At 32.6% G+C, this 27,869-nt stretch overlaps 2 protein-coding genes across 3 annotated transcripts in view; both read right to left on the bottom strand.

Moving 5' to 3' along the window:
• Nucleotides 1-6,801: 6,801 nt before the first annotated feature.
• LOC143051933 (uncharacterized) lies at nucleotides 6,802-10,579 on the bottom strand. 2 transcript variants are annotated; one of them, XM_076224917.1, is made up of 6 exons: nucleotides 10,429-10,579; nucleotides 9,442-9,566; nucleotides 8,443-8,979; nucleotides 8,045-8,134; nucleotides 7,298-7,569; nucleotides 6,860-6,997 (listed from the first exon to the last, which is right to left on the bottom strand). In XM_076224917.1, the coding sequence occupies exons 1-5, from the start codon at nucleotides 10,449-10,451 to the stop codon at nucleotides 7,301-7,303; spliced, it is 1,044 nt and encodes a 347-aa protein (XP_076081032.1). In that variant the 5' UTR covers nucleotides 10,452-10,579; the 3' UTR covers nucleotides 6,860-6,997; nucleotides 7,298-7,300. The 2 variants fall into 2 exon arrangements, with proteins under 2 accessions (XP_076081033.1, XP_076081032.1); XM_076224918.1 differs by lacking the exon at nucleotides 7,298-7,569 and having other exon boundaries at nucleotides 6,802-6,997.
• Nucleotides 10,580-13,218: 2,639 nt separating this feature from the next.
• Nucleotides 13,219-27,869, bottom strand: part of LOC143052098 (uncharacterized) — a 109,963-nt gene continuing 95,312 nt past the window's right edge. The window contains exons 6-7 of the mRNA XM_076225058.1: nucleotides 16,292-16,307; nucleotides 13,219-13,568 (exon numbers count right to left, since the gene is read on the bottom strand). Coding sequence (XP_076081173.1) covers nucleotides 13,219-13,568; nucleotides 16,292-16,307 — 366 coding nt within the window. The remainder of the gene's footprint in view (nucleotides 13,569-16,291; nucleotides 16,308-27,869) is intronic.

Here is a 27,869-nt window from a genome sequence, read left to right as displayed (position 1 = left end):
TGTGAAGCAGTCACACTCAGAATCACAAAAGCATTGGGCTTTTAGGTCAGGCATCCGTATAAAGTCGTTCCCTAAGCCTATAAAGCCAACCATACCTATCTATACAGCTATTCCTATAGCTCCAAAACCTTTAGCTCCGTTGGAGACATCCACAATTATTTCTTCATCAGCATCCATAGACAGTTAAAGTAGACTGTTACAATCAAATATGCCTTGCCTTAGTATGCCAACTTGCTCTAATTATTCTGTGGCACAGACAGCTTCACCTTATTGTCCGCCTGTCGATTCATCTAGGGAGTTAGCGACTGTCACCAAGTTTGTAATTGAAAGTCCTATTGCGTCGTGTATTTTAAATAAGGAAACACCTATAGTCTTCTATGCCAGTTCCCCCTCTGGATCAATTTTATTTTGATATAGAGGAAAATTTAGAATGTTGAAACTGGAAGTCTCCCGTCTCGGTATCATCTCAATCTATTGGAGATGAGTTGAATGCCCAGATGACATAGTTACGAATAATGACAACAACAGTGATCAAAATAACAATCATATTGATTTAACTACATCTTCTTTGTTCCCAGAGGCACAAGTGTCTGGTGTGCAGACTGTTGATCTTGTTGTACAGCAGAATTCAGAAGTTAACCTACCATCCAAATGGGGGAAACCACTATAATCCTAAAAGAATAATTATATAATACATCATATATAAAGTGGTAAAACAGTAATATTTATGCAGGCGTTGTACACTCCCCTCAGTGCAAATGGCTTTTTAATGAACAGAACATTAAGCTGCATAATATCAAATGAAGATAGAATTAATTGTAATTTTATCTTTTATAAGTCTTTCAATGTCACTATTAAAGTATATATTAACGCCTGGTTTTATTTGTCTTTCTAAGTGATAATTTTTATTGATGTCTTCTACACTTAACTACCATCTCATGGAAAAATCATCATATATCATTGAAAACATGATATCCCTTATACAGCAGTTATCAAATAATTCCACGCGTAAAGTCTGTATCTTCACAGTTATTATTTCGTAAAAAGTTTTATTTTCTTTTTCATCTTTATCTCCAACTTATACAATAGAGACAACATTTCCTGGTTGATACGCTTTTCAGTAAGGCTTTTGGTATCTTGCATTGTCTGCATTTGCTCACATTTTTATACGATCGTCAAAATTTGACGGGACGTAAAATGGTATTCAAAAGTCCGGCGTCTACATGTCGCATCGTAACTTAAGAACCAACTAGTATCCAAATTTCATGAAACTTAATATAGTGTTATTTTTAACCTGTATATTTTTGCGGAAAGTAAGATTTAAACTTTTTGAGTTAAGATACTTTATAACTAAAACAGGGGTGGATTTTTCGCTTGTCGCGCCTATCTCAAAAACAATTTATGATTATCGCTTTAAACATTATACAAAACTTAAAGTGTCTTTCATTATTTCGATGATTTTTTTTAAACTTGCCTGGTTGACAGGGGTAGCTTGGGAACCTTTACCAGTTTAGCGGGCGTGTTTCTGAACATCGGAATATGATTCGCACCTAAATGGGAGGATATTGGATCAATTTCTATGAAATTAGGTCTAGATCTTATCTTATTGATCTCATCCGTGCATCTGATCCACTTGTGACTCTACTAACCCCAGTTGACCGATAAGTTAGCCGCGATGAAATTGAAAATAAAAGCTTTTTTATACAAAAATAAAGAAAAAGTGTTCCTGTACTTCATGTAGTGTACACATTATGTACAGTACATGGCACTACCTTTTTAACATACACATTTTACAATGTCATCTAGTCTAGTATCAGTGTAGGTGATTTGGTCCTTGTCTGTGCTCAAATTTTACGGGTACATACACGCTTGTAAAACCTAAATCCAGCTCCACAAAGAAACGTGTACAAACGATGTTAAATAATTTTTTATTCCAATTAAATAAATGTCAATTTTACTTATAACGAATATTATTAAAGATCAGAACATTTTTTTCCCACGTTGATATAAATAATATTTATAGATACCAGTGAATAGGCCACCATACCTAAATTAATTTCTAGATGTGTTTATATTGATGAAAAACGACAAAAATCAAAACTGGTTAGAATACATGTGTGATTACCTGTATTGAGGGGGGATGACAAAGGTAACTGGAAGAATGATCCGACATCTTAGGGATGTTTAAATTCTAGATCACCTTGATGTTTTGAGAAGAGAAAAATGGGGCGAAAGTTACCGTCCTTCAGCTGGCCCCTAAACAAATATATACTAGTTCAGTGATAATGAACGCCATACTAATTTCCAAGTTGAACACAAGAAACTAAATTTAAAATAATACAAGACTAACAAAGGCCAGAGGCTCCTGACTTGGGACAGGCGCAAAAATGCGGCGGGATTAAACATGTTTATGAGATAAATATTCCGTATCAACTTCTCAAATAATACACGATGGTCTTGATGTCTAGATTCTGCGTACTGATGTTGTTTATCATCTTTCATTTTTCTTTGTTCTATTATTAATATTACTTTTACTGTTGAATGGTTTTATGTGATATCCGTTTCACGTGGCTCGGTACTTATTCATCTCGTCAATGTGTTTGTATTGGCTTTCATTTTTTTGGTGGTTTGTTTTGTACTTGCGCCTATTGTATTTCTTTTGTTCTTATAACGTGACTGTACTTTAAAAGATCCCGTCAGTATGATATTGTTCTATTATATATTTCTATTATGAATTACAATATACGTTGAACCACAAACGTCAAAATCTTTCAATCGCGTAGTGGAATTAACTATTTTTGGATTCTTATAAATTCTATATGTAACTTTTGGACTAGTTTAAATCTCGGTCTATTTCTGAAATTTATTCTTGCATACTTTTGATTTTTAACCCTGTATGCTAACATTCCCATGTAAATTTTAAAATTGAATGTACGCCCATTGAACGACAAATTTATGTGACGTATAAAATTTTCTGACGTCAGACACTCAAAGCAATAAATGTGTTCGTAGATAGTAGATGTTTTTGTGTTCTGTTAAATTGTTCCTCTTGAAATTGTTAAACGATGATGACTGATGTACCCATATTTTGACTATTTTATTTATTGTGTCTGTTCAAACCTTACAACGAAATAATTCTTAAAGGTATAGTTTTGTGTGTACATCTTTTGAAAGGTAACCTACTATAAACTGCAAAATTTTTCAGTATTTCAATTTTTCAATTTGAGGTCAATATCAGGTCATGATGAAATACATCAGAAATAAAAATTCAAACTTTGAAGACGGAATTTCTACAGTTAATAGACGAAGTTCTAAATGCTATGGAAAATATTAACCCATTCGATATGATGCACTTTCCTTGTGGGTTGTGGGAACATAATGCTAGTATTAAGAGTGAGGTAATTTCTCTTTATGAGTGGAACTATCTGAACACTTCCCCTTTCGATAGGGAATTGGTTGCTCTATATCACACATTGCTACATAGTGATGTGTTTACCAGTAAATTAACATTACATTTTTAAAGACGCAACTACTGTACTAGCTTGCTATCTATTAGCAGAAAAGCGGAGTTAAAAAAATTCACATGGGATACTGATCATGGTGATTGCCGACGGTATACTCGCACAGAGGTAAGTTCAAAGATTAAGTCTATTAACACGGTTACGGATTCTTTGCGACCTTCTTGGTTGTTGCTGAGGTTAAATGGGTTGCCCCTAATGTTGTATGGGTTGCCCCTAAGGTTGTATGGATTGTCCCTAAGGTTGTATGGGTTGCCCCTAAGGTTGAATCGGTTGTCCCTAAGGTTACATGGGTTGCCCCTAAGGTTGTATGGGCTGCCCCTAAGGTTGTATGGGTTGCCCCTAAGGTTGTATGGGTTGCCCCTAAGGTTGAATGGGTTGTCCCTGAGGTTGCACGAGTTGTTCCTGAGGTTGATTTAGTTGCTCTGGAGGTTGCATGGGTTGTCCCTGAGTTTGATTTGGTTGCACTTGAGGTTGAATTAGTTACCCCTGAGGTTGTCCTACAGGTTGAATTTGTCCCTGAGGTTCTTCATTAAGTGTATTGAAAATTCTCACAACCCGCCTATAGCATTTTAGAACAGCAACTAACAGAGACAAAATCATAATGGTGATGATTTCTGTTCTTTTTCTATGATGAAAAAATAAAAATCAAAGTTATAGCGATGCTGTCTGTTGTGTTTGTATTTCAAATGTTGACGAAGCTGGAGTAGCAATAAGGTGGTGCAGAATTACTCAAAGGCATCCAAGGGGATGTAAGATTCAAGACCTGGACATGCCACCCCTGCGTGCAGTTTGCCTAGAGCTAAATTAGAAGAGGTTGAGTGAGTATTCACTACACCAAATCGCCAGCCCTATAGTCATCTTGTATTGGAGGGTCATACTTGCTGTACTGCCTTTCCTAAGTCCCGCACATAGAGCCTGCATCGCTTTCGACTAGTACCAGGAGAACAATTGTCCCTCGTATGACAAAACACTAGGAAGCTAGTCGTGGTGACGTCGGTCAATAGTGGAATAGAATGTAGTTTAGATTATTTGGAAATTGAAGGGGAGACTAACGAACTGGCAGAAATATAGATCTTTGTACAATTTGATCATTTGAAGTAGTTTTGAAGATATAGGGTCGATTCGTTTCTGACTAATTCGGTATACACCGACCACGTGGTCGATCTACACCGGACCAACCGTAGAAACGAACGAACCGACTATATACAATATGGCCGATTGCAGTGCTATTTGTGTGGCAACTTGTGTTGCCATGGACTTGATGGAATCTTCAGATGATGAGTCAAATTTCCTTTTGGAAAGGTATTTTATTTTTAAGAAATATACTACCTTGAGCTAATTTGTTGATTTTTCCTACTATTTGTTTGTATGTGTAAGCATGTGTGTAAAGGGGCGTGACCGGCATGTATACCATCCCCCTTCATTTTTATTGCTATAAAAATAACATCATTCGGGAATTCGGGATTTGGCCGATTTCTTTTCCTTACTTTTTTCGTGAATTCGAGATTCGGCATTTTTATTTTTTTATGAATTCGCTCCTGGACAAGTTTACCAGATTACCCTTCATAAAAAAGTGTGGCAGTTTATAAAGCCAGCATTCTCAGAATAAACAATTGTACTAAAATAATATCAAATACATTTATCAAGCATATCAATTCTTCACTGTTCAACTTAATCGTTTTCCTATTGGATATTTTGAATATTAAATTGTATGTATCAGAAAATATACATCTTTATTTTCTTAATTTCAGTGATCGAAAGGATCGTCATAAAACACAGGACTTTTTCGAGTGGACAGTTCCAAGATATTGCCCAGATATGTTCAAGAAATTTTTTAGGATTTCACCTCAGTCTTTTGAACTTGTATGTCAACTGTTAGGAGCTAATGAACAATTGGCAAAAAGAACATATCGAGGGGGACGACAAGAAATACCATTGGAGAAAAAAGTAATGATCGTTTTGCGATATTTAGCATCACAAGAAACTATTTTAGGAATAAGCGATCGGTTTAATATAACTGTTTCAACATTTACCAAGTACAGAGAAAAGGTTGTTAACGCAATAAATGATCTTCTCCCCAGATTTGTTCAGTGGCCTGAAGAATTGGATTCTGTCGCAATAAAGTTTAATGAAATGGGGACATACGAATTTCAAAACATTATAGGGGCAATCGATGGAAGCCACATTCCGATTGAGCAGCCATTGGAATGTCCCAATTCATACTATAATAGAAAAAAATTTCACTCTGTAATTTTACAGGCCGTATGCAAAGACGATCTTAGTTTCGTTAACATTTGTGTAGGTATGCCAGGAAGATGCCATGACGCTAAGGCGTTTAAGCATTCTCATTTATCTGAAATTGGAGATGAACTCTGCAGGCAAGGACAATATCACATTCTAGGCGATGCGGCTTACGCACTAATGAGGTGGCTTATAACACCATTTCGCGACAATGGAAATTTAACAAGAGAGCAATATAATTTCAACAAATTTCTGTCATCCAAAAGACAGGTAATTGAAAGAGCCTTTGCTTTGTTAAAAGGACGTTTTCGTCGTTTGAAATACGTTAGCATTAGAGATATCAAGTGTATTTGTAAAATAATTTCAGCCTGCTGTGTTCTCCATAATATCTGCCTACAAAGTGATGAAGACATTGCTGAATTTATTGATGCAGAAATTGATGAATTGGACGCAAATTTAGGGGAGAACTTTCCAGTGAATGCAGACAATGGAGAAGGTATCTTGAAGAGAAACAATCTAACTATCGAATTAAACAGAGTCAACAGCTAATAAATGACAATAAACATTATTTCAACTTTGAAATGTTATTCAAACAAATACACCCATGATTAAAGTACATTATGTAGATTTTATTGGTTTTAGTGGCCTTGAGTTGTTTTGTATGTTTTAGCCGGGATGTTGTCTCTTTGACATATTCCCCGTTTCCATTCTTATTCAATAAAAATACTGAAGAAGATATGGTATGAGTTCGGATGAATAAGCAAATTTAGGTTACAGTAGGGTCTTAAGCACAAAGCTTTTAAGTTTGCTCACACTAAACAGCAAGCTATAAAGGCCCAAAATTACCAGTGTTCAAAAATTCAAATAGGAAACCAAAAAAAAAAGATGCAACATATGTTTGTCTTGATGCTGAAATGCTGGATTCAAGAATTTCATAAAAATCAAATAAAATCATCAGTTTGTGTATATTTAATAATAAGTATATTCTTCAGGTATACTCTGTAACAATAAAACAAATAAAACACATATCTATGTGGAAACAATTAAACATAAAAAAAGTGTCAACAAGAAATGAGATCTGATACAGAGTTACATCTGGATCTACTTTTTTGCAATGTCTTTCATGACATCTATAAGACTTTTGAAGCATTCCATTTTTTCCGTGTGTCGCCTTTCTGATGCCTCAGCCAATAACTCGAAACGATCAGTTGTCTTCTTTTTCTTCTTTTCTTTAGCTATTAAGAATAAAATAATCATAGATTTTATAAATATATTTTCAAAATTACATCGATTCCAATCATATGGTAATGTACTTATTTCAGTCGTGTAAATTGACTAGTCACAAAAGTGGTTGTTATCATAGAAAGTAAGGATGCTGTTAATATATTTATCATAATTTTCATAATTTCATATTTTTCTGGTATTATTATTTTTGTTGTTTGAATCAAAACGTCTAAATTTGTGTTGTATAATACATGTAATTCTGATTTTTTTTTTGCTGTATATAATTTAATGTACATGCATGTAGTCCCTACCCTTTAGCATCCATTTTGACATCCTGAATGAAATTTAAACTCGATTTGTTTCGTCATCTTGTCACATGTTTGGTATATTGGCGTAGTGGTTGGAAACCTAGTCAGGTAAGCAACTCTAATAAATCCAAAAGGATTTCCTAAAAAACCTCCCATCTCCCTTTGGTTTATGCTTTTTACAATGCTATTTCGGCATGAATGACCAGCAATGTTACACGACTGATGTAAAAGATACCCCCTCCAGGAATTCTTAGTGAAAGGCGTCATGAGGTCAACTGAAATATACAAATTTCTATATTTTTTTTTTAATTTTTAATCCAATTACAGATGTTTGCCTACATAAAACCTTATTCTAAGTTGTAGCCAGACATTTTGAAAGAAGGTGTGTATAATAATTTCATTTCTACAGCATTTTCACATAGGAATTTGACATCTATTCTGTAAGAAGTGTTGTGTGTTATGCCACTAATATTGGATTACAATTTTGCAAATATAATTTTTAGCTAGCACGTTTTAGTCCAACGTTTGGAAGTCATTGCATGTGTTTAAATGTACCCATAATAGTTTAGTTTATTTGTTGTAAAGTAAACTGGTAAAAAATAATTATTTTTCAAGAATTCATGTTCTAATTCAAAATACTAAATACATTTTCAAAAGTCATTACATGACGTGTTTTAATGTAACCATAATAGTAGGTTTTTTGTTGTAAGGTAAAATGGTAAAAAGTCATTTGTTTTACAGTTTTATTACCTTGAGGTTCAGGACATGAAGTAGACACTTTCATTTTTCTCTTGGAAGGCGTTGGGTTACTAGTTTCTTCCTCTTCACTGGAACTTTCAGCTGCAAAACAAGAATAAGATACTTATTTCCAAGCAATAAGCAGTTCAACGTTTTGAATCATTTTTCAAGAATTCTATTTCGATTTAATTGCTGCATCTTTTTTTAAAAAAGTCATAATACCTATGTTGGTGCAATTCTAAATATCAATACATATACAAATTAATTTACGACAAAAGATTATAAAATGAATATATTATATTAATTTACCTCTAAATAATCAATACATGTATATATGAAATACAACCCAACTCTGTGTGAAACTCAAGGTTGATTCTGTATATAAATGATATCATAATAAAAAAAAGTACCTTTTTTAGGCTTACTGGAATCCAACAGATATTTTGGTTGTACATCATGTTGGCTTTCAAACACTGTAAATTCTGTTGGGATTTCAATGTTACTCTCGCCACTTGTTTTTAGTTTCTTTTTCATTCTTTCAAATCTATCCTTCATACTTCTTATTTTGATCCTACACTGCTCTGGAGTAACTTGTATTGAGAGTTTTTCCGCAATCTCTTGGGATATTCTCACCCATTTATTTTTTATGAAGGATTTACTCTTCTCGTATTTATCATACAAATCAAGCAAAAATTTTTCAGAATCTTTAGACCATGTTGAGCTTGTCGATGGTATCTGTTTGGCACTTGTGCTGGCTAGGCTAGTGGCACTTGTGCTGGCTTGGCTAGTGGCACTTGTGCTGGCTTGGCTAGTGGCACTTGTGCTGGCTTGAGTGCTCATACTAGGCATATCCGTAGCTTGGCTAGATTCCACTCTCAGGATACTAACAGTTACCTGACCATCGACATAATCCCTTTCTTCCAAAAATCGGGACATAGCCTCTTCATCTGCAAAGTTCAAACACATTTTAAATCATTGAAGTTAATGACGCTAAATATTTTGATGACAACGCTGACCATCTAAAAGTACAAAAACCGATAAACAAATAAAATGCAAGCACACTGCAGTCGTATTTCGGACATGTATGTAAGCAAGTGGTATATATTTATTGTATAGCAATATTGATTCCCCATAAAAAGCAAGGTAAAAATATTCCTATATTGCACAAGTTCTATTTTGCACCTGATGGCTCCAGAGAAAAATTGATGATTTCATCAAGGACAAAAATCTTATTATAAAATCCATTTGTGGCCACGTTTGTGGCATCATCTTTACAGAACCTAGTAATTACATTATTGGTTTTTAGTGGGGCCACGGTTGCTCATTTAAAAATATATTCTTAAGGTGTGTATTCGTTTGGTTATTTTGTATATAATTTAACCAATTTGTTTCAAGCATCACCAACTTACCTCCGCTTTCTAACTTTAGCAACGTTACTATGTCTGTTCTTACTATGAATTTTCGGAATATTTCTCCATCTTTGACAACAGAAATGATTGCAGTTTCTCTCCTGGCCGGCAACTTTGGAAGAACTCTGGAATTCAAAGAAAAGGTTCTTTTTAAAATTTAAATTGTTTAGAGAAGGGCGGATCCACAATTTAATTGCAGTTCTAAGGGGCTGTAAAAAGAAGAAGAAAATTGAAAAGTCTTTGTGATAATTTGTGTACAAAAACAAGATGTCATGCAATTAAATTACAGTATATGCTTTCCCAATTAAAGGTATGTGGGTGCAAGTCCACAAATTAATGCTTTAACTCAGCACATGTATGTGTGATCCTCAGCAGGGGCGGATCTAGTCCAAATAATTATGACGTCTTGCAAGGCTTTTTTATATTTTTATGTCATAAAAAAGTTATAAAAAAGCCTTGCAAGACGTCATAATTATTTGGTCTAGGGCGGATCCAGCAATTTTCAAAAGGGGGGGGGGGGGTGCTAGTCCTTTAATATATAACCTCTGGAGGCGATATTTTCTATTTACATTATTATTCTAATGATTTCTTTTTACTTATTTTGGTATTTTATATTTTTTTTACTTTTTGTTGTTTTTATTATCAATGTGCATAAAATAGGGGGTGGGGGTGCTTACCCAGGACAAAGGGGAGAGCAAAACATATGTCCCGATACAAATGCATTGATTGGCCAAAATAAAGGGGGTGCTACCCCCCCCCCCCCCCCCCCCCCCCCCATGGATCCACCACTGCTCAGTATGATCATGTTTGATCATGTTTTAATGCAACATGCACCCAACACAATCAAGATTCTATTGTTAAATATATTTTCGTTCGTTGGTTTTACATGTAATTCAATAAATTTTACTTCAGATACATGTAAAATGAATTATTTACAAATTATTCCGATTTATTCTTATTTTCTCAGTCAAATTTTCCCACACTTACAACTTTTCCGCCATCTTGGACATGAATCGTCGCTTCAGTTCAAACGGTGCATTCCGGATTATTCCGGTTTATATTTTTTTTAGAAACGAACGTAAAACCTGTTGCTCCGGATGATCCGGGTATGTTCCGGATACCAGAAACGAACCGACCCATATATGCAATCAAGAATGTACATATATTTTTATCTGTGAAAGGGAAACTCATAATAAGATTAACTGATATCAATACCGTAGCTGATATTAAAAAATATACAGATTATACAACATTATTGGAAATGAAATATATAGACCGACATTGTTTATAACAGCAATTGATACAAATTCTTTGCCCTGATTGCAGATGAATCTATAGATGTATCGACGCTGGAACAATTATATCAGTGGTCATTTTTCGAAAAGAAAAAAAGAAGACTGTCACCATCGGTAAAATGGCTACGATGAAGCTGTCAACATGTCCCATAAATGCAACGATGTACTGGTCAGAATATCGAACATTATACCAGAGTAACCATTTTACTACGTACTATCGTATCTTCAATCATTGTTTTAATTTGGATAACAGAATTTAAAATTTGGTCGTCTTAAAATGTGGAATATTTTTTTACACATCCTCGTACGAGAAATCGGCACCATGAGTTTCAGGATTGGCAATTTCACTATGACTTGTCTCATTAACATCATTGGTTTCGCGTTCTTCAAGTTGTTCTACTAAAGTTTTTTAACAGTCACAGTCGAATCTGTCCTTCGTTGGCATAGCTATCTCAATAGTGAGCATTTCACCGAACGAAATATCATCATTGCCGGAACATTGTTGTACCTTCCCGATTGATTCCGAAAGTGGAATGTTATAATCCAGGTCTCCTTCATTTTTATAGCTGACTATGCGGTATGGGCTTTGCTCATTGTTAAGGCCGTACGGTGATCTATTATAGTTGTTAATTTTTGTGTCATTTTGGTCACTTGTGGAGAGTTGTCTCCTCGGCAATCATATCACATCTTTTTTATATTCAATTCACACAAAGAATTGTTGTATGCATCGTTTTAATATCGTCAAGGATAGATAGCACATGCAGTGATATCTATATTGAATTTTGTACGAAAATCAAAACTAGTCCTGGAATGTCTCAACCAATCATACTTCATACTTTTTTGGTAGGGGTGAACAGCTGAGACGTCAAGAACACCACCCTTTCATATATTTTGTTAATCAAAAATATGTACCTTTTCATATATCAAGTATTAAAAAACAGATCAATAGATATATATTTTAGATATTTTTCATCTTCTGGTACATTAGTATTTTAAAAAATTTTGGGGTCCCGTTTATCATCGCGTTCTTGTTTAGAAGCAACTTATTTAAGGGGGCGGAAAGGGGGGTACCTTTCTCCCGCCCCTCCTCTCTCCCAACCCCTTTCTCTTGTCTCCCACCCTGCATCATGAAAAAATAGTCTAATTTTTAAAGAAATCGATCAAATGTCTTGTTTTTATGGTTAGTCCACGTCTTGTCCTCTCACGAGATGGAAGTGCTGTTTCTTCTGCTTCAAGAACCTCTATTACTTTTTCACTGACAGTGAAGCTGTCTGTTTGCGTTGAATTTGTAACTCTAATGCATTTCCCGATGATTTTTTTAAAAATATAAATCCAAACTATAGAAATGCAGGATAATGTGTTAAAATACGGGGAATTTTTGTAACACTATTAGTGCAATTTCGTTAAGAAACCAATTTGTTTAAAATGGTTGCTTTATCAGATGACAATACTAATATTAAAATAAGGCTTGTGCATAGTTAGATACTTTAATTCAGTCACGGACCCGCGATATCTCGGGTGTGTTCTAGTATGTATATAACTTTGAACAGAACATTTTAATCTGAATTAATGGTGTAACAGAACATTATTGACTTACAAATTACAATTAATTGTCTTGTCCCTCTTGTAAAATGTTAATCAAATACTTGGTATAATGTATGTTAGTGCTTACACATATCTCGATTCATGTTCTCTTTCTGATGATAATATTTCCGACAAATCAGATAAATGTACTGAATGCTGTTTCAATTTATATTGCAATGGTCCAGGGGTAGAAGTTGTTAACAGTGTACTGGCAGAAGATGTCTCTTTTAACATTTCACCACATGTAGGGGCAGGGCTGGTTGGCTTATAGTTATAAAAGATGTCATACAGTCATATAACAAATTATTCCTCCGTTGGGCCCCTTAAATTTTGCCTTGCGTTTCAGTTAACAACTTGCCAGAAAACGAGAAAGTTACGGGTTTCTCTAGGATTAAATGGTTTGCTTCTGCTCCCTGATTTATTTTTTATTCATTATTAATCACAAAATTAAGATTAGGATGCTAATAACAATGAAATGTAAATATAAACAAGACCACGAGAAACTTGCCTATCCAGCAAAATCTTCGCCACTTCAGCGTGTGATTGCAATCGAAGGGCACATTTTAGCTCACTCCAGCGATCATACTGGACACCAAGATATATTCTATTCTTATTACATTTTGCATTTACTGCTGTACGTCGTCGTTTTTTTTAGCGGAATCAGTCAGTATTGGCTTTCTCCCTCGCTTCAAAACATTGATGTCAGACATTCCACGTGCGTCGGAGATATTACGCATGTGCAATGCATTAAAGAAAGAGGTCATTGCATACTGACCGTTTACAATCAAAATTATATATGTCGGGAAGACAAACGACTCAAGTCGAACATTTTCGCTTAAAACTTCAAAAAGAAGATATTTTAAATCGTTTAACGAGTAAAATTACGTTTTATACACATTTAATAAGATTCTCGAAGAATAAGAAGTGGTATTTGCAATGAATTCTGTTGAGACAGTTGCTGATGAACTGGTATATCATGCCATTTATTTTGCTGAGAGAGTTGAGTGACTGGTACACATGACTCATTTTGTTGTGACTGATTTTCACAAGGTTGTTGTTGAACTTTCTGGGAATCATACTCATATGAGGTCTGTTGAGGTTTGGCTGCAACAAGTGGTGTTGTGCTAATAGGATTTTTTTCATTCCGGCTTCTAAGAAGTGAATCAACTGCTGTTTTGATAGCTTCTCTTGTGACAGCAGGTGAACTTCCATCATCTTCCTCATCATCACTGTCGTGTTTATCTGTACCTAAAAATAATGTGAAATAAAATTCAGGTCTGAAAAACAACTTCAAAAAGTAAATAGTGCTGCATATACATGTATTGCATCCCAACTTTTTTGCTTTATTGTGTTTAGTACATTTTATGTGTGACCAAATTTTGCAGATATTCAGAAAATTATTCTTGTCTTTATTTCTGTTGAAAAACAGAATTGTGAATCGACCATTGTTACGTCCAATCCATAATGCTATAGCACATATATTTTATATTTTAACTCTTGCACCATTTAACACACTGAGAGTCTACTGAAATTACAACATAAATGTATAATATATATTCGGTATTTACTTCTTCTGTTAGATGGGACGGCAAAGAAATTGGTTGATTTTCTCAATCACAATAACGGTGTATGCTGAATGCAAAGTCACACTTGGGTAGAATGCAGTTACATATCGTCGTAGATATTGTTTTCTCGTGTCGTCTAGTGGTCTTTTGCTCAACTTTCCACCGTCTTTATAGGAAAAATACACCCTCAGGTCGTCTGCAGTAAAGAGTTTTTGAAACAAATACTTCAATAACGAAACGGCAAAAGCTCCAGTAGTGGGTCCAATACAACACTGTGAAAATCATAAAAAAATGAAAAAAAAAAAATGAATAAATGGAAATTGTAAACATACTTGTTTGACTTTAAACTTAACGAATGAGAAAATTAATATAATTCGAATTTAAATTCCTTTTAAAAAATGTATGTAATGTTGTTAATGTAAAATTCCTGTATCATGCTAAAGAACTTTGACCCCTTTTGTAGCCTCTTTTTATGGTTTATAGTTAGGTTTTGATTGGTTCAAATTGACTCCTGATACAATAATCAATACATATTGGAAAGTTGTCTTGGTCAAATGACCGATTTAAGGTAACATCAATTACAATTATCAAAAAAAAAAAATTACAGTAAAATGTCGAAAAGTTATCAATATACCAACAAAAGGTTTGCTATATATTATTTACAATTATGCTATAAATATGGTCAATGGAAGGTAAAGTCTAAATGAATTATCCCAAAAGTTGTAAAATTTACTCAAAAAGTATTATAATTCTATAATGAAGGTTTGGTTTGCTCAAATTGACTTCAAAAGCATTTGTCAATACATGTTAGAAAGTATTTCGGTCAAATGACCGATTTAAGGTAACATCAAATACAATTATCAATACATATTAGAAAGTTGTCTTGGTCAAATGACCGATTTAAGGTAACATCATATACAAGTATCAATACATATTAGAAAGTTGTCTTGGTCAAATGACCGATTTAAGATAACATCAATTACAATTATCAAAAAAATTGTCAAATTTACAGTAAAATGTCGAAAAGTTATCAATAAACCAACACAAGGTTTGCTATATATTATTTACAATTATCCTATAAATATGGTCAATTGAAGGTAACATCTGGATGAATTATCTAAAAAGTGGTAAAATTTACTAAAAAAGTATTATAATTTTATAATGAAGGTTTATTTGGTCCAAATTGACTTCAAATACATTTGTCAAGACATATTAGAAAGTATCTCGGTCAAATGACCGATTTAAGGTAACATCAAATACAATTATCAATACACATTAGAAAGTTGTCTTGGTCAAATGACCGATTTAAGATAACATCAATTACAATTATCAAAAAATGGTCAAATTTACAGTAAAATGTCGAAAAGTGATCAATATACCTACAACAGGTTTGCTGTTGTATTATTTACAATTATCCTTCAAATATGGTCAATTGAAGGTAAAGGCTAAATGAATTATCCCAAAAATGGTAAAATTTACTAAAAATGTATAATAATTCTATAATGAAGGTTTGGTTGGTCCAAATTGACTTCAAATACATTTGTCAATACATATTAGAAAGTATATCGGTCAAATGACCGATTTAAGGTAACATCAAACAAAATTATCAATACTTATTAGAAAGTTGTCTTGGTCAACTGACCGATTTAATGTAACATCAAATACAATTATCAATACAGATAACAAAATTGTCCAAAAAGTGGTAAAATTTATCGAAACTGTTTTAATATTATAAGGTAAGTTTTGATTGGTTCAAGTTGACTCCTGATACAATTATCAATACATATTCGAAAGTTGTCTCTGTCAAATGTCCGATTTAAGGTAACATCCATTACAATTATCAAAAATAAATTCAAATTTACAGTAAAATGTCGAAAAGTTATCAATATACCAAAAAAAGGTTTGCTAATGTACTATTTATAATTATCCTATAAATATGTTTTATTGAAGGTAACATCTGAATGAATAATCCCAAAAGTGGTAAAATTTACTAAAAAAGTTTTATATTTCTATAATGAAGGTTTGGTTTGTTCTAATTGACTTCAAATGCATTTGTCAATACATGTTCGAAAATATCTCGGTCAAATGACCGATTAAAGGTAACATCAAATACAATTATCAATAGATATTAGAAAGTTGTCTTGGTCAAATGACCGATTTAAAGTAACATCAAATACAATTATCAATCCATATAACAAAATTGTCCAAAAAGTGGTAAAATTTATTGAAATTTTTTTGAAAGTTTATAGTTAGGTTTTGATTGGTTCAAATTGACTCCTGATACAATAATCAATACATATTGGAAAGTTGTCTTGGTCAAATGACCGATTTAAGGTAACATCAATTACAATTATCAAAAAAAAAAAAATTTACAGTAAAATGTCGAAAATTTATCAATATACCTACAACAGGTTTGCTGAACCTGTTGTATTATTTACAATTATCCTATAAATATGGTCAATTGAAGGTAACATCTGAATGATTTATCTAAAAAGTGGTAAAATTTACTTAAAAAGTATTATAATTCTATAATGAAGGTTTGGTTGGGCCAAATTGACTTCAAATATATTTGTCAATTCATATTAGAAAGTATCTCGGTCAAATGACCGATTTAAGGTAACATCAAACAAAATTATCAATACATATTAGAAAGTTGTCTTGGTCAATGACCGATTTAAAGTAACATCAAATACAAGTATCAATACATATAACAAAATTGTCCAAAAAGTGGTAAAATTTATCGAAACTGTTTTAATATTATAAAGTAAGTTTTGATTGGTTTAAGTTGACTCCTGATACAATTATCAATACAAATTCGAAAGTTGTCTTTGTCAAATGACCGATTTAAGGTAACATCCATTACAATTATCAAAAATAAATTCAAATTTACAGTAAAATGTCGAAAAGTTATCAATATACCAAAAAAAGGTTTGCTAATGTACTATTTATAATTATCCTATAAATATGTTTTATTGAAGGTAACATCTGAATGAATAATCCCAAAAGTGGTAAAATTTACTAAAACAGTTTTATATTTCTATAATGAAGGTTTGGTTTGTTCTAATTGACTTCAAATGCATTTGTCAATACATGTTCGAAAATATCTCGGTCAAATGACCGATTAAAGGTAACATCAAATACAATTATCAATAGATATTAGAAAGTTGTCTTGGTCAAATGACCGATTTAAAGTAACATCAAATACAATTATCAATCCATATAACAAAATTGTCCAAAAAGTGGTAAAATTTATTGAAATTTTTTTGAAAGTTTATAGTTAGGTTTTGATTGGTTCAAATTGACTCCTGATACAATAATCAATACATATTGGAAAGTTGTCTTGGTCAAATGACCGATTTAAGGTAACATCAATTACAATTATCAAAAAAAAAAAATTTACAGTAAAATGTCGAAAATTTATCAATATACCTACAACAGGTTTGCTGAACCTGTTGTATTATTTACAATTATCCTATAAATATGGTCAATTGAAGGTAACATCTGAATGATTTATCTAAAAAGTGGTAAAATTTACTTAAAAAGTATTATAATTCTATAATGAAGGTTTGGTTGGGCCAAATTGACTTCAAATATATTTGTCAATTCATATTAGAAAGTATCTCGGTCAAATGACCGATTTAAGGTAACATCAAACAAAATTATCAATACATATTAGAAAGTTGTCTTGGTCAATGACCGATTTAAAGTAACATCAAATACAAGTATCAATACATATAACAAAATTGTCCAAAAAGTGGTAAAATTTATCGAAACTGTTTTAATATTATAAAGTAAGTTTTGATTGGTTTAAGTTGACTCCTGATACAATTATCAATACAAATTCGAAAGTTGTCTTTGTCAAATGACCGATTTAAGGTAACATCCATTACAATTATCAAAAATAAATTCAAATTTACAGTAAAATGTCGAAAAGTTATCAATATACCAAAAAAAGGGTTCCTAATGTATTATTTACAATTATCCTATAAATATGTTTGATTGAAGGTAACATCTGAATGAATTATCCCAAAAGTGGTAAAATTTACTAAAAAAGTATTATATTTCTATAATGATGGTTTGGTTTGTTCTAATTGACTTCAAATGCATTTGTCAATACATGTTGAAAATATCTCGGTCAAATGATCGATTAAAGGTAACATCAAATACAATTATCAATACATATTAGAAAGTTATCTTGGTCAAATGACCGATTTAAAGTAACATCAAATACAATTATCAATCCATATAACAAAATTGTCCAAAAAGTGGTAAAATTTATTGAAATTTTTTTGAAAGTTTATAGTTAGGTTTTGATTGGTTCAAATTGACTCCTGATACAATAATCAATACATATTGGAAAGTTGTCTTGGTCAAATGACCGATTTAAGGTAACATCAATTACAATTATCAAAAAAAAAAAATTTACAGTAAAATGTCAAAAAGTTATCAATATACCAACAAAAGGTTTGCTATATATTATTTACAATTATGCTATAAATATGGTCAATGGAAGGTAAAGTCTAAATGAATTATCCCAAAAGTTGTAAAATTTACTCAAAAAGTATTATAATTCTATAATGAAGGTTTGGTTTGCTCAAATTGACTTCAAAAGCATTTGTCAATACATGTTAGAAAGTATTTCGGTCAAATGACCGATTTAAGGTAACATCAAATACAATTATCAATACATATTAGAAAGTTGTCTTGGTCAAATGACCGATTTAAGGTAACATCATATACAAGTATCAATACATATTAGAAAGTTGTCTTGGTCAAATGACCGATTTAAGATAACATCAATTACAATTATCAAAAAAATTGTCAAATTTACAGTAAAATGTCGAAAAGTTATCAATAAACCAACACAAGGTTTGCTATATATTATTTACAATTATCCTATAAATATGGTCAATTGAAGGTAACATCTGAATGAATTATCTAAAAAGTGGTAAAATTTACTAAAAAAGTATTATAATTCTATAATGAAGGTTTGTTTGGTCCAAATTGACTTCAAATACATTTGTCAATACATATTAGAAAGTGTCTCGGTCAAATGACCGATTTAAGGTAACATCAAATACAATTATCAATACACATTAGAAAGTTGTCTTGGTCAAATGACCGATGTAAGATAACATCAATTACAATTATCAAAAAATGGTCAAATTTACAGTAAAATGTCGAAAAGTTATCAGTACACCAAAAAAAGGTTTGCTGTTGTATTATTTACAATTATCCTATAAATATGGTCAATTGAAGGTAACATCTGAATGAATTATCTAAAAAGTGGTAAAATTTACTAAAAAAGTATTATAATTCTATAATGAAAGTTTGGTTGGTCCAAAATGACTTCAAATACATTTGTCAATACCTATTAGAAAGTATTTCGGTCAAATGACCGATTTAAGGTAACATCAAATAAAATTATCAATACATATTAGAAAGTTGTCTTGGTCAAATGACCGATTTAAAGTAACATCAAATACAATTATCAATACATATAACCAAATTGTCCAGAAAGTGGTAAAATTTATTGAAATTTTTTTGAAATTTTATAGTTAAGTTTTGATCGGTTCAAATTGACTCCTGATACAATTATCAATACATATTATAAAGTTGTCTTAGTCAAATGACCGATTTAAGGTAACATCCATTACAATTATCAAAAATAAATTCAAATTTACAGTAAAATGTCGAAAAGATATCAATATACCAAAGAAAGGTTTTCTAATGTATTATTTACACTTATCCTATAAATATGGTCAATTGAAGGTAACATCTGAATGAATTATTCCAAAACTGGTAAAATTTACTAAAAAACTATTATATTTCTATAATGAAAGTTTGGTTTGTTCTTATTGACTTCAAATGCATTTGTCAATACATGTTAGAAAATATTTCGGTCAAATGACCGACTAAAGGTAACATCAAATACAATTATCAATACATATTAGAAAGTTGTCTTGGTCAAATGACCGATTTAAGATGTGTGTTTATCAGAACTTGAGGGGTATAAATGACCATGACTTAAGGGGGTTGTGAGTTCATCAGAGCTTGAGGGGTATAAATGTTCATGACTTAAGGGGGTTGTGTGTTCATCAGAGCTTGAGGGGTATAAATTTCCTTGACTTGAGGGGTTGTGTGTTCATCAGAGCTTGAGGGGTATAAATGTCCATGACTTAAGGGCTTGTGTGTTCATCAGAGCTTGAGGAGTATAAATGTCCATGACTTAAGGGGTTATGTGTTCATCAGAGCTTGAGCGGTATAAATGTCCATGACTTAAGGGGTTGTGTGTTCATCAGAGCTTGAGGGGTATAAATTTCCTTGACATAAGGGGGTTGTGTGTTCATCAGAGCTTGAGGGGTATAAATGTCCATGACTTAGGGGTTTTGTGTGTTCATTAGAGCTTGATGGGTATAAATGTCCATGACTTAAGGGCTTGTGTGTTCATCAGAGCTTGAGGGGTATACATTTCCTTGACTTAAAGTGTTACAATTGTCCATGACCAACTGACTTGCAGCCATTCAGTCCTTTTTAACTTCTGAATAATTTGATATTTCAGTTACAAGAGTACAATGGACAAGTGAAGAAGAAGAAGAAATACAGTCCCTTTTCCAGTCGTATCTCAATAATACGTCAAAAATGAAATGCCCAGGTTAACAAGAATTAAATGACATATTGAAAAAGAGCAAACATCTTAAAAGAAAACAGTGGGAAACAATAAAAAAAAGTTTTCCATTTGATGAAAAAAACCAGGATTGAGTTAATAAATGGAATTAAGGAGGTTTAATGATAAGGAGAGATTGCGAGAAACTCTTAATTTTACTGGAATTGTTACCACCTTTTAGTTACTGTAAACCAACTTATTTTCGCGGATACTTTATTTCGCGTTTTCCTTTTTCTAGTCATCTTCACGGCTATTTAAATTCGCGATTTTCTAATTTACTTGATGTAGTTTGATCCAAGATTTTTATATTCGCGACGATTTATTTACGCGTTATTTTTCTACTCGCGAAAATAAGTTGGTTTACAGTAAGTGGGTGTTAATTGATAAAAACACAGAGGGAAGTACAGTCCTATTATTACTATGATTCGATTTTATTAACATGCCTACATTTGGCCTTAAGTTTTAAAATCATAGAAATTCTGTATTTATTAGCTCACCTGGCCTATAGGCCATGTGAGCTTTTCTCATCACTATGCATCTGTCATCGTCTGTAAAATTAGCTTACATGTTGATCGGCAAAAAATCACTGTAAATGTTAATAATGTCTCATTTTTAAAGGCCTTCCATCCAAAACGATATGTGTTGATATGAACATACTTAAGTCCTGTTAGTCATTTCCAACTTTGTCTCAATTGATAGTTTTAACGGAAATATTTTCGTTTATATTCCTAATGCCAGTGCTGATATCTGTCACTGCTTGGGTTAGAGCTGAATTTGAACCATAAGTGTCTAGAATGGCGTGCTTGTATTTCCCATTTGCATTCTCAATTTTATTTTGCTGTCATATAAGAACTTGAAAAATAAGCTACATCATGTACATTAACAAAAACAAATATATGCAAGAAATGAAATAAAACCATAAAATCGACTCTGAATTAAATAGTACATGATATTGATGTAGAACTCACAAACTGGAGATGATCAGAAATACAAATGGTTTTCATTCGAGTTAGATTTTTATTACCGGAAAAATAGCATAACCCCTCATGCCTTTTCAAGTTCTATTTTTGTTCCCTAAACATTTTCCATCTGAACGTTTTTAGACATAAACAATGTTAATGTAGCCTTCGACATTCGTTCTGAACATGCATGAAATATTTGCCACTGGACGTTAAACAACAAACAACCATCAATACATAGGACATTGTCTTTAAGGTAGCGCCTTCCTCATATTATGAGTTTTTTGAACTACTAGTATTAAGAATGAGTGAGTTGTTGCAAGCCCTTCCTCCTAGATTATATTAGTGACCACAAGTTATAGAAAGAGACAATGATAGATTGTTTTTCATTGGTGTTGATGTGTAATTATGTTCTAATGATTTGCAGACTAAGAATAGATACATTTTTTGATTGAATATAGATACAATTTGGTCTGTTTATATAATTATATGTCCATAATCTAAAGAGTGGTTATCTGTCACTTATCTTGTTTTTAAGCTTAGTCAAGTAAGTTTACATCAAAGGAGGTAAACAACAATATTCAAACAAAAGTCTTAACATTTAGGTTCACAATGGTGGTATACTCCAATAATGCATTCCCTTAGACAAATAATGATAAAAGGTACATTGACTTAATGTAAATGGTCAATATTCTAGATATAAAAAGATCGTCTTTAATTTATATTAATTGTTTTTGCTGGCGTGACTAATATACTGAAAACACGTTTTGCAGGTTCTCGATATTGACGACTTCAAGTCTAACCCTCCAGATTAGGCTTGTGCTAGTTCCCAATTCACATATAATCCTGCTAACTACGTTATAAACCTCAACATTGTTAACAACACTTCTCTACGAAATGTGTTATCGAAAGGTCCGAAATATTGCGAGCCTCCATCAATTGGAAATACAACTTAAATTTGATTGATTTACTATTAGTCGAGGATTATGCCAGGCATTCCAGCAGCAGCTGCAAACGGGGTACATATCTCCCAATTGATACGATATTCCAGTACTTGCATTTCTTATCATTATTTTCTTGATAGAGGCTTTCTGCTCGCAAGGAAGCTCTTAAACCAAGAGTTCCAAATTGTGTAACACCATTATATTGCTGGGTCTTCCATGTGTTCCACGAAACCTCTTTCTAAATTATTAATAACTAGTTTGTCAGCAATCAAAGACGGGCTCCAAAGCTATTGTGAAACTGCCTATTCTGGAGGAGGCGTGAATCAGATGTGGATACTTAAAAATTCCAAAGATCTCTTACCACATTCGAAAGTAAAAGACAAATTAAAAGAGTTGGTATTGCTTTGCTTCAAAAAGAATGGCCAACAAAGATACAATTATCTTGTCTTAGGAAGGGATACATCCTACTTTGTAAAAGATCACTCTGATTTAAACAAAAAATTCTCTGAAACTGATCTGATCAAGATGCTAGATTCATTGATTGACACCATGTTTGTCACGTTCGGAGAACTGTTTTTCAACAGACTATCGGCATTCCAATGGGAACAAACTGTGCCCCTGTACTTGCCGACTTTTTTTTTTTATTATTATAATGAGGCTGACTTCATGCAGGAACTTCTTAGGAAAAAACCAAGAAGTAAGCAATATCCTTTAAGTTTATTTTCCGCTAAATAGATGATGTTCTTTCACTAAATAATTTTACGGCAAAAGAGATGATTTCAGCTTTCCAATTGTGAACTTTCCATTTCTAAGTTGAAACATTCCAGCACCACCTGCATACGGGGTATATATCTCCTAATTGATACGATATTCCCGTACTTGCATTTCTTATCATGATTTTCTTGGTAGAGAAGCTATTAAACCAAGAGTTCCAAATGGTGTAGTTGTAATTATCCCTTCGTAAATTTTACGGACGCCATCACCAGTTGGTTGACCGTTATGGAAAAACCGTTTAACAAATGAAATCGGACATGTTTCTTACGTTGCTTCGTAACTATGATCCCCTTCCCTTTCAAGAATAAGACCTACCGAATTAGACTATTCGCACAAAAAGTCTATTTCGCGACGAGAGCTCTTTTGAATATTTTTTACAATTTAAAGCATGTTTTTAAAATAAGACACAAAATCCTTCAATATATTAAAATTCTAAACTATAGCAAATTGATTATTTACAAATAAAAAACAACAGTAAGATAACGTGATAAAAATTAAAAACGACTTAAATATAACATTTTTATATTCTAAAATAAATTTCAATTTCTTTTAAAAATGTAGTCCTGTAATATTATGTTGTCATTTCAATGTTATATTCAACATTGCCATTAACGGTTTTCTAAAGCACATACACGCCCACAGAGTGTTGTATTTCGCAGAATCTTCAAGATAGGATTTTATGATTTAGACCATAAATTTCAAGATTTACTGCTGCCTACTGGAACAGAGAGACGCATAAAAAAAGACCTTGACATGTGAATTTGTCGGTTTGTATTTCAGAGACAACATTGAAACCCGCACCAGAGAAGAGAAGGTGATGATGATCAAAAGAGCAAGCATAGGAAGCAAGACAATTCAATTTTGCAAAGAGCTCTTTAGAAAAGAACTAATCAGCGATGAAGGGTTCAATAAACTGCAATATTATACTGGGTTTGAGCTTTTTCGATGTCAGAGCAATGGCCGAATACTAAATATTATATCTAGAAAATGTGCACTAGATAAACATAAATGTACTATATATGAATGTTGAAGCAACATTACCACAGTTTTCATAATTACGTTTGATTTGGTTTTGAGGTTTTGGTTAACTGCTTTCAGCGCTTTGATTTTGAACCTGTGCTTCCGGCTTTTTGTGGTCTTATATCCCAGACACCTGCCTTATAATACTAAACACCTAATTGGGTTATGGAGAAGTAGATATCTCTGTATTATCTAATCACTATGAATCTGCTTTAGTTAAAACATACAAAAAAGACTCAAAACAACGGCAACTCCAATTCTTCATGGACCAAAAAAATGTCGCAGAATTTCTTAGTGCATGTTTTGTAGGGACGGAGGGAATCGAATACTAAAAAAAAAAAATTGAAGTAGCCAGGGACTTTCTGAAACATTTTGAAAAAGAATTAGTTCTGAGTGATATCTATGCAAACTTGCACCCGGTGTACTTGCTTTTACAAGTGAAATCATTAATGCAGCTTGTGTAGATGAAATGTTTCAGCCAGTTGAAACTGGAAAATAAAGTCTAATCTATATATTAAACAAAAAAAAACAACAGCATATGAACCCATAGACAAATGACATATACTGAGCCACACAATCCTCCTTAAACAAGGTGTATTTAAAATGCAGCAGGTTAAACATGTATTTTATACGTCAGTGTTTATGGTATAAATGATGATATTACGGATTACAAATGTGTCGAGGTTTGTGATTGGATAACAACATAGAGATGTCAGTATATATTCAGGAAACTGCCGGGGTATATACGACGTTTTTACCCCCAATTGGAACCTCAAAAACGTCATCATAACACCGGTTACTATGTGACGTGGTCAAGAGCTATCAGACTGCCAGAGGCTCACAGAGGGAAAATAATGACGTGCTTCAGTCAATAATACATTTTTGATACAAAATCCCGCAATTTACACTTTTAATACTTAAATTTGATGTTAAAGCTGTTATTATAAATTATTACATACACGATAAAATTATGTTCACAGCAAATTAGAAAATCCTTCACATATGCCGAACATATCAGGTTGGGTTTTTCAACTTATATATGTGTTGTCAACAAATACCTGCACTGGAAAAATAATAACATTAAGACAGGGGTAATCCGTATTATATGTGTAATTCAGGTCTCAGAAAGGGTATATACTGTGACATCCCCGGCTTAGGGCTTATATCCCCTTCGCCTTCGGCTCAGGGGATATAAACTCTAAGCCGGGAATGTCACAGTATATACCCTGTCTGAGACCTGAATAACATATATTATGATTGCTTTTCGTGTTAATGTCATAATTATTTTTTCTTTATCTTCTACATTTCAGTGTCAGAAACAGTGAAACAGATTGAGGAGACTCTGTCTGAAAAAAGTGTACATAGTCGTAAGAAACCAGGAGTGCTAAAATCATATACCAACAATTTACGAAAACTGTACTGAATATAAGTGCCTGAAATGCATCAAAATCCCGGTTCAAGACACAGTTAAAGAAAATTGGACCAACAGGAGTATGAACCTGTAGATACATTGTTTATTGTGCGCAAAAGGGGTAGCCTCCTGTTCCGATGCTTTGGGTATGGGGCTCTCCATGAGAGGTTCATGAAAGGTGAACCTCTCACAGACTATCCACCATATATCAACAGGAAACAGAAGATAATACCAGACAAAGAAAAGAATGCCAAAATAGAGTTTTTAACGCCAGAGAAATACCTGTTTAATTTCGGTAGGGGTAGTGGCAGGACCCTTGCCGAAATTCAAAAAGATTCACTTAGACAATCTGCCAGTGAAAATTGTTCCAGGTGAAGTAAATTTGTAAGTAAAAATTATTTTTCAATGAATAAATATTATTTGGAGGTTTTATACTGTGAAATGAGATTTGTTTGAATGATATCATGCATGACTTAAATCCATAAGCATGTTTCGTCTTTACAAGATCTGATGTACTGTGGTTGTAGTCTGCTTACATAGTTAATAAGTGTTTCTATATGTAGATTAGATCGTTGGTTTTCTAGTATGAATGTTTTTTCAGTGGTAATTTTTGAATGTCAAAATATCTTAAATGTCAGATATATATCAAATAAAATATATTGTAATAACAAATGTATTATTTTCAGTATTGTTTGCTTAAAGGAGCCACAAATACAGTATTGGTGGAAGACAGTGTAGAGAATGGAGCTACTAATACCATCATAGTGGAAGACAAGTGCAGATATTGGAGCTACCAATACCATCACGGTGTGATACAGTGCAGAGAATGGAGCTACCAATACCATCACGGTGGAAGACAGTGCAGAGAATGGAGCTACCAATACCATCACAGTGGAAGACAGTGCAGAGAATTGAGCTACCAATATCGTTACGGTAGAAGTAATTCAAAATTATATAAATCATCATTTTAATTCCTTATGGAACATTGGAAAGGGAGATAACTTCACAAAAATCAGTCTTTTTTTGTCAGTTTGTGTTCGAGTTTCTTAAATATATGTAAAATACGATACTATGATAAGTTTGTTCTTGACTATATTACATAATGTCCTGCTCAAGAAATATACAAATCCAGTGTTATGGGTATTTTAAAATCTTTTTGTTTTTGCACATTGTTTCATTAAAGAAATGTAAATTTATGGGTTTGTTATAAATATTTGGTATTGTTTATATAATCTGTAATCACATTTGTTCAGCAACTTTTTTTAAAGAAACTTTAAACCACAAAAAGAAGAATATATTTGACTTAATTTGATTCAATTTGAGATTTCCTTGACCTGCTAAAATTCGAATAAATGGTCAACTAATTAATTATGTAATCTAGGTTGTAATTTTACTTGATAAAACATATGAAAACACGTTATACACTAAAGACACCTAAAATGTCAAGAATCACTTTTTTCCTGGTATCCTCTCTTTCATTTTATTAATTTGTAGAAGTAGAATTTTTCTCTGCAAAATGATGCTCCTTCTTTTTAAAGAATCGTGCAATTTCAAGTTCTTTCATTCTAATGTTCTTTAAATGTGCAATCAACAAGATGTTTGATTTTCTTAACCCCTAGATCTAGTAAATTCTAAATTCTTGTAAGATAGTCCACAATAGCTTTGTTTTCAAACCAACCCAAAAGAGCATCTGCCATTTAGAAATGACAAAAATATTACAAATATTTTAAAGCTAAATTTTTATTAAACTTAATACATAAAACTTTCAATGATATAAACTTATCCTTAATTTATATTGACAAAAAGAAACACATTTATTTGGAGACTTTGATGAAAAGGTTTGCAAAGTTATTTCTTATTTCATTTTAAGTGGAACTAGGAAGGTCCGTCGGGCGTATACTATAGCTAGTAAACAAGACGAAAGACCGATTGCAAAACTGGAAGGCCGCGGACTTTGGACCACCGATAATTTGAACCCTGCCTCAAAATTGAAAGTTTCAGATTGGAAAAACAGGATTAACACTGAAGCAAAGCACGCAGGTGGTCCCTTCTGTGTCCTTATTCCAGACCTTATGAAAGAAACCGAAGTCGTCGTGTATTGGCGACACTTTCACAAAACCAAGAAGTAAGGGACGACATCAAAAGTTCAATGAAACAGTTTAGAAAAAGGAAACAATTAATTGTGTTGCACTTCTTACATGATTTTAAA

This window comes from Mytilus galloprovincialis, chromosome 11, assembly GCF_965363235.1.
Source record: "Mytilus galloprovincialis chromosome 11, xbMytGall1.hap1.1, whole genome shotgun sequence".
Classification (NCBI taxonomy): Eukaryota; Metazoa; Mollusca; class Bivalvia; order Mytilida; family Mytilidae; genus Mytilus; species Mytilus galloprovincialis.
The sequence above is the reverse complement of the archived record's forward strand: the minus strand, read 5'-3'. Positions and strand labels throughout refer to the sequence as shown.